Source organism: Montipora foliosa, chromosome 12 (assembly GCF_036669935.1).
Source record: "Montipora foliosa isolate CH-2021 chromosome 12, ASM3666993v2, whole genome shotgun sequence".
In the NCBI taxonomy this organism is placed as follows: domain Eukaryota; kingdom Metazoa; phylum Cnidaria; class Anthozoa; order Scleractinia; family Acroporidae; genus Montipora; species Montipora foliosa.
Window position 1 is genome coordinate 19404816 of NC_090880.1, and position 7500 is coordinate 19412315.

At 41.2% G+C, this 7500-nt stretch overlaps 2 protein-coding genes across 4 annotated transcripts in view; one reads left to right on the forward strand and one right to left on the reverse strand.

Annotated features, from left to right (window-relative positions):
• Nucleotides 1-1651, forward strand: part of LOC137980152 (uncharacterized) — a 15801-nt gene extending 14150 nt beyond the window's left edge. Inside the window, exon 4 of the mRNA XM_068827525.1 lies at nt 1-1651. This exon is cut by the window's left edge and continues 747 nt beyond it. The gene's annotated coding sequence lies outside the window, so the exon portion shown is untranslated.
• Nucleotides 209-7500, reverse strand: part of LOC137980151 (uncharacterized) — a 35811-nt gene continuing 28519 nt past the window's right edge. Inside the window, exons 13-16 of one of the 3 annotated variants that reach the window (XR_011118456.1) lie at nt 6374-6471; nt 5556-5753; nt 699-3143; nt 209-616 (exon numbers count right to left, since the gene is read on the reverse strand). Coding sequence is in view for 1 of the 3 variants with exons in the window: in XM_068827524.1 (XP_068683625.1) it covers nt 3031-3143; nt 5556-5753; nt 6374-6471 (409 nt within the window). In the remaining 2 variants the exon portion in view is untranslated. Of the gene's footprint in view, nt 3144-5555; nt 5754-6373; nt 6472-7500 lie in introns of those variants that run through there. The other 2 variants (XM_068827524.1, XR_011118457.1) reach the window with 2 other exon arrangements.

The following is a 7500-nucleotide window of genomic DNA, read 5'->3' on the forward strand; positions in this document are numbered from 1 at the left end:
GAATATAGACGAGCAAAATGTCCACACGAGTATCACATGTTAATCCTTTCAATAAGGGATTTATTATTCCACTGTCACGCCATAGACCCATTGCATAAATGGCGCTGAAATTTGAATAACAATACTTATACATCTTAAGCCTCGTGTTAACGCTTTTTAAACAAAAGGATTTCTCACGTAGGCGTGAGGCTTAAGATGTATATAAGAATTGTTATTCAAATTTCAGCGCCACTTATGCAATGGGTTTATTTTCTAGTATTTGGCTTCTTCCTGCATTAACTGAGAATCGTGTCGATTGCATAATAAGGCGCGTGCGAACGACGAAAACCACACAGACGAAACCACTCAAATGTCTTATATTTGATTGGATAATGTAAACGAAATGACGAGTAACAAGCGATAACAAGATAAATTATCGGGCTTTGCATCGTGTTGAAAACAATTTATTTTATTGAAAAACTCCAGTTTGCTCTGTTCTAAACACTACATTGTATTCAGGTGTATTACCGCCTCATATTTTGACGTTGTCTTGACCAAATAAGGTAAAACGGCGTAATCGCGGAAATCTAAAGTACAGTCAACTCTCTCTTAACGGACACTTCTGTATGACGGACACCTCTATAAGACGGACACCTGGTGCTGGCCACGGCCGTTTCTTGGTCATTTTACTATAACCAAACTCTCTGTAAGACGGACACCTCCATAAGACGGACAACGGACACTCTGAAACTGTCAACGGACACTTGTGAGGTGCTGAATGTGGCCGAAAATTACGATTTAGGGAAGAAAAATTCTTGTACGTGACTCTTTTTAACACCAGACGTTTAATACATACAGACGGAATGCATACAGTACAAGTTAAAATTAAATCAGTCATTGTCCCATTCAAAAAATAACTTGGAGGTGACAACCGAATTGTATTGTAATCTAAAACAGGTAGGTTTCGTTCAAGTGAATAACTTAAAACAATCTTTAAACAGACGCGTATTCACTGTGCACAGTTTCAGCATTATTATCTCAAAATTCCTGGGGTCATGTTACGTCGACCCTCTATAACCCGGACACCTCTCTAAGACGGACAGCTGAGGCCGGTTCCGATGGTGTCCGTCTTGAGAGAGTTCACTGTACCTTATTTCACGACTGTCGAAAGCGCCATGCATAATAAGTATTAAATGATCTTGGTAATGACTACACTTCAAAGTGTAGTGCCTGCTTTCATTTCATGGAGGTCTTTGGTCGCAAACGACTTTGATAACGCTTATTTCATGAATTTTTCGTAACAGACCTTACTATTTTATTTTTTACAAAAACAAATTTTACGAGTATGTGACACAAACAACAAGGCTTAAATGCATGATCTTGGTATTGACTACACTTTCTTTAAAGTGCAAGAATTTTGATGACGTTGGACGTCTCCTTTGAAGATGTCTCTAAATGCATGATCTTGGTATTGACTACACTTTCTTTAAAGTGCAAGAATTTTGATGACGTTGGACTTCTCCTTTGAAGATGTCTCTAACAGAGAATATGATAATTTTTTTCTTCTTGGCTACCAAGATTTTTTACACCATAAATGCAAATGATATTTTGAACCTGTGAAGGATGTGTACTCACTCAGTGATGTTGTAAATAAAAACGAACATGATCATGAGGTGCTCTTTAGGTTTTGGATGTAACGTTAACGGTCCTTTCTCAACATTTATTTCAACAATGGACCATCAAAAATTAAAGTTATCCAAACACTGGACGTCCTATGAGACTTTTCAGTGACTTTTTGTCATGGATACGTATCGATTACGTTCAAACTTTGTGTCGGATTTGCGGCTTATAACTGTAATTTTCAATTACTAATGTGCAAAACAGAAACGCTCTGTATTAAGAAAGTCCCGACACTTGACGGCAACATGTTCCTGCAATGGCAAATAAATGAATTGCATTTGATTCCTTTTTTGAATTCACCATGGGTGTTCTCACCAGACGTTTTTTCCAAGGGGTCACATTGCCTATAACCCTCAAATTTAGGGGCAATTCCCTAAAAAGGTTGGGCCATTTCCCAAGTTTTAATTTTTCTTCTGTTACCTCTTTTAAAATAATTATTTGAGCCTGTCTGCTTCCTTAAAACTGCTTCTTAGCAACAAAATACTATACTTTCAGGATGGCGTCCATATGATCACTGCTTTCTGCACGTTTTTTACTCAGTGTACGTTTAAGAAAGTTTGAGGTGCCTTCAGTAAAGGCATTGGTTTTCTATGCATGGATGCAAATTTTGCGTGTCATACAATTTCTTTCCTCTAAATGTTCCAGCCTTCCGTGTTTCACCTTCCAAGCATTGTGAAATACACGTTGATCTTTCTCGCTGCATGTCGAGAATGAAGCAGAATTTCCTTCTACAGGTGGATTGGCTTCTTGTATCTCCAACCTCGGAACTTTAGGGCTTGAAAAGAACGATGTCAGTTTTTTGGTTGCGACATCATTGTGCAATTCCTTCGAACGAAACCGAAGGCGATATTCCAATAGTTGAGCCTTCAATAAATGTGGTCAGCATTGTGGCCACAAACTATTGTAGCCTCAGTCTCGTGGCAAATTAAATTCAAGATGGCTACTGCGTTCGTTGTCCTTTTTGTTTCACAGGTTAACCTTGTATTTTGCCTCAAAGTTAAACTCAAAATATTGCTCCCTCTTTCGGTTTAAAACATTCTAACCATTGATGAACTATAAACAAGTATTTTCTTCCAAACATTTGCGCACCCTTTGGGAAGCATAGCGTTGACTATTGTGCGCTGATTTCGAATTTTTGACGGTTCGTGAATCCCGCAAGGGCGCCGCCTCGTGAGAATACTGCACCATAGATCAACAACTCAGCTAGTCTTCTTCTTAGGGGGACTACCACTAAGCTTGAACTCCTCGATGGTGAAAATTCTCTGAATAAATATTTTCACAGTTTTAGAGACCTTCTTAAAGTGATTTTCATTCCACACGAAATCCAGGTTCACACGACCACAGGAATCTCTTAAGAACTCGATAGCAATTTCATTGTCTCACCGCTAAGCTGTTCAGCTTCATTAAATCGCTGTGATGGCGAATCACAAATCCCTCCAAAGAACAATACCGATCTTCAAGAAATGTCCGAAAAATCTGCAGTTCTGCAAATCAACACAAATCAGATTAGTCATACCTTGCCGTCAAGGGGTTTGAGAGTCGTCGCGTGATACAATACAATCAGAAACCCATAAGAGTTGAAACGTGTAACGCGCGTTCACAGCTTCCGAATATTCAGTGCGAACTGATTGGTTGAATGTTTCAGTGCAAAGTACCATATTTGGAAACTCCTTGCTCTTGTTTTTCCAAATATGGTACTTTGCAAATTGAATATTCAGAAGCTTGTTTCCCAGCACACAAGGGACCGTTACACGTTTCAACCCTTTTGGGTTTCTGATACAATACAATACATAGTTAATTGACCGCTCCCCATAGGGGCTTTTCAGGGCCAATGAAACACAACGAAACGACAGAACAGAACAACAACAACTGTTAAGAATCCCAATTGGCTGGAGGCAAACCAGTTGGCTATTTACAAGTGCGGCTGGGAAGTTGAACCAGGGACTACCAGGAACAAATTCAACGAGTAGTCAGAGCGGGTCTTGAACCCGGGATCTCCGGATCTCAAGGCAAGCGCCCTAACCACTGGGCCACACTGCCTGCGACAACACGTGATCCCCAAATTAAGGCTGTCTGGGAGTTCAACGAACAGACAAGCGTAACAACACGTCTTTGAGTAAAATAGTTGCGGCTGTCAAGGGGATCCTACAAATTTTTGAAACTCAAATATAAGCCATAAGAAAACTAGGTATAATAATTAGATAATTGGATGCGTAATTAGATTCACGTCAAATCTTGATCTCCAGCACGAGGTGTCCCTTCAAGTCTAAGAACTTGCAACCTATTTGTAGCAATGAGGTAAGTGCAATAGTTGACGTTATTTTTGGTGGGGGTAAATGCAGCCGTTTATATTAAATCCAACCCATTCCCTTCTACTTTCCTCTATGCCTTTTCTGCCTCAAACACAATGCAGAAAAGTTTCGTATGTACTATAAGAAATTAATCAACCTGCATGAGGCCAGGAACGCATGAGTAGGAGCAAGCAACTCCCATATATTCCTGTCACGGCGTTTTCACAGCCCGATTTATTTTTAGATTAAATTTCCCGCGAATGAGACTCCCGCAGGAGCCCGATGACCAATCACAGGAAAATAACTTGACGTCATAGCGTCACCAAACCGGAACCGCCTGAAATGTTGTTTTGCGGCAAAGGTAGTCTAAGGGTGCATTCTTTCGGATGTATCCTGGCTATTCTCATTCCGATTTAGGAATAACAAAATACACGGAATATCAATTTGCAAAAGAACACATATTATGAAAACGGAATACTAATTGCGAAAGTGATCTGGGAACTATTGTATCTGCGCATGCGCCAATTGCGTTGGCCTTGGGAGTGAAAAAGGTTTCCCGAAAGTTTGGAACACGAAATGTTGAAAGATGTCCATAAGTACCAGTTTTTTGGCGGTTTTCTCGATTTTTCGGTTTGCTTCACTTGCATATGCTCTTCTTCTTGATGTCGACTAAATTGAAAAGAGCTTCGTGGCTTTTGCACAAACCAATAAATGCATGCCAACGTCATTTCTTTTGACCAGGCAAGGGCACTTTGAAAACTGACAGCTCTTCTTGTTTTAGCACCGGTAAAGAAACAGAAGAGAGGCCAGCACAACTGCATCCACGGTAGACATTTTGCATCGCTATTCCAATCAAATTTTTACAATTTTCAAGCCACCGGCGGGTGACCAGCCGGCCACGTATAATTTCCCGCCAAAACTTTCCAAAAGAACGCATATTCTGCATATTCGGAGTGAATCATATTCCGGTCATTCCGTTCATTCTGCTATCAGGAAAAGAATGAATGGAATAGTATTCCGTTCATTCCGAAAACGGAATAGGTCCCAAAAGAACACGAATACCGTCTATTTCGTGTATTCCTATAGACCACTTTCATAAATGGCGACCAACTTTACATTCTTTTGTATTTATGTTAATCAGACCTACTGCCCTCGTTTTAAAACAAATATACTCTTGAAATTTGCTCGTCGTAGCGAGGTTAGTAGGGCTTATTAACATTTAAAACAAAAGAATAATTTATTTGGCCGCCATTATGAAAGAGGTCTACTCCGGAATAGCACCTAAAGAACGCGCCCTAAAAATAGAGTGGTCTGTAAGGACCGATTTACACGATACGATTTTGTCGCATGGGACAAGCTCACGACAGGCCTACGACATGACTTACGATTGTCGCAGCGTTTTAAAACATGTTTTAAAATGCTACGACATTTTTTCTGACGTACACAACAATCGTAAATCATGTCGTGGGCTTGTCGTAAGCCGTTGTCGCATGCGACAAAGTCGTACCGTGTAAATCGGGCCTAAAAATGCCGTGACGTAGGCTTAGTACGAGAGTTGTTCGCTCCTAGTCACGGGCTCTTGATAAGGTATATTTTTACGCGTACCTGGGACTATCACACTCCATTGCAGTTGAAAATCTTGCTGTTTTTGTGCCCGGGTTGTTTGGTTTCTCTCCTCATGTTTGAAGATCATCAGGTGACCGATAGAGCCACTTAACTGGCTTACAGGACGATGACTTAAAAGATCCGGGAAGCAAACTGTCAAATGATTCGCCAAAACACAGGCATCCCTGTCACCTGAAACTGGTTGGAAAGGGAGCATGAACATATGAATCTTGGCACGCATGGTGAATCCAGAGGAAACTGAGGAACGTCTCCAAACAGCCGCGACCTTTAGATTGGAGTACGAATATGACTAGGGGTAGTATTCTGAGCATGCGCATTGGGTTTGGAGGTGGAATGTTTTTGTTCAAAAACGCGTGCTTAGAACGGAAAACTCGTTACGTTAATCGAACATATTTCGTGGGTTATTATACACATATTGTATACCACAAAGTTACGCCGAATAAACCGGCCGGCGCCTGGGAATAAACCGTGCGATCCTATGCACTCGCCATCTTATCGGGACCACCTTGAGACCTCAACGCAGAACTCAACGTGAGAGGAAAGCAATGTGGCGAAAGTGGTCCTAGCAAGATGGCGCCGCGAGCTTCAGTTTTGGCCGGGTAAAAACGATAGGTTGCTGGTTTCTAGTCTTTTTTAGCTCGATAAAATTTCTCTGCATTAGGGCTGCGCCTAAGTGGGACGTGGGGCTTGTTATGCACGGCTGAAATGTGCAAGAATCCGGCTCTTCTAAGCTCTTCTTACGCATGGGAACGCTTGCCGCAGCAAAACTGGCCAATGATCAATAAAAACACGCTTACTATATTGAATGCCAATCCGATGCAGTTCCCCTGTGCCTCTGCTGTTCAAGTTAATGATGCTAAACTGCGGCTCACAAGGATTTCCTGACATCATACACCTAAAGGAACATGATAGCGACGACCAGTTATCCATTTGTGTTGGCTACATCTCTTCACGCGGTTTCTCTTAATCTCTTCCCGTTGCTTCAGCTTACAGATATTGCGATTGGCTCTTCCACAGTCGACGTTTTTTTTAGACAACTGCTAGAACCGCACGCCATGGTGGCTGTGTTAATGAAAAGAGTGATGCACTTCAACGTTTTCTGGCAAGTCGACTCTGTTTATTAGGGAGACTGACGACGTCAGCAAAAATGTTTCTTCAAGATATAACTTTGCACCATAGCATGTCTTTCACGATTATTCCACCTTATTCACGTTGAAAAATGTAGGAGATTTATCCTGAAGTTTAATTGGTACGAACGGTTTCAGAGTAAATACAGGATGAAATATTCACATTCATTCGGTGGTCAAAACGTCAAATGCTGCAATTTCACGTTATGAAATCAGTGTACCACCAAAATAGAGCGGTTTTCAATTGAGTGTCGAAAGTAATCAGCGAATTGCTTTAGTTTTTCATTACTTCAATCAGTGATTGGTTCAAAGTTCTTGCGCCACTTTCAGAAGTGAAACCAAAACCAATCGTGGCTCGCGCGTGCACATTTTCCCGCGCTATGTGTCGGCTGCGTGTAATTACTTCGAGTTTTGATTGGTTTACTGGATTGTCTCCGTCCTTTTTGATTGGCTAAAGAGGTTACCTTGGTTTTGGTACGTGCAGCACAATTATTTTTCTTTTCCCCCTTTAATCGTAACTATTACAAAATTCTCGAATGTGATTGGTTCTGTGCACATAATTAGCGCGCGATCACGAGGGTGTCCAAATTCCCGCACCCTACAAACGATTCATCGACGACATCAACAACAGACAAGCAACAAACTGATTCACTCTATCACAGTAATGCCCGACGTATTCTACGATACACGAACATCACGAATAAGTTGACCAATGACATCTACGACCGGAGTTTTTATAGTATCTACTGACGTTACACAAATCACTTGACTCTGAAGACGACTTCGAAACGGTTGTC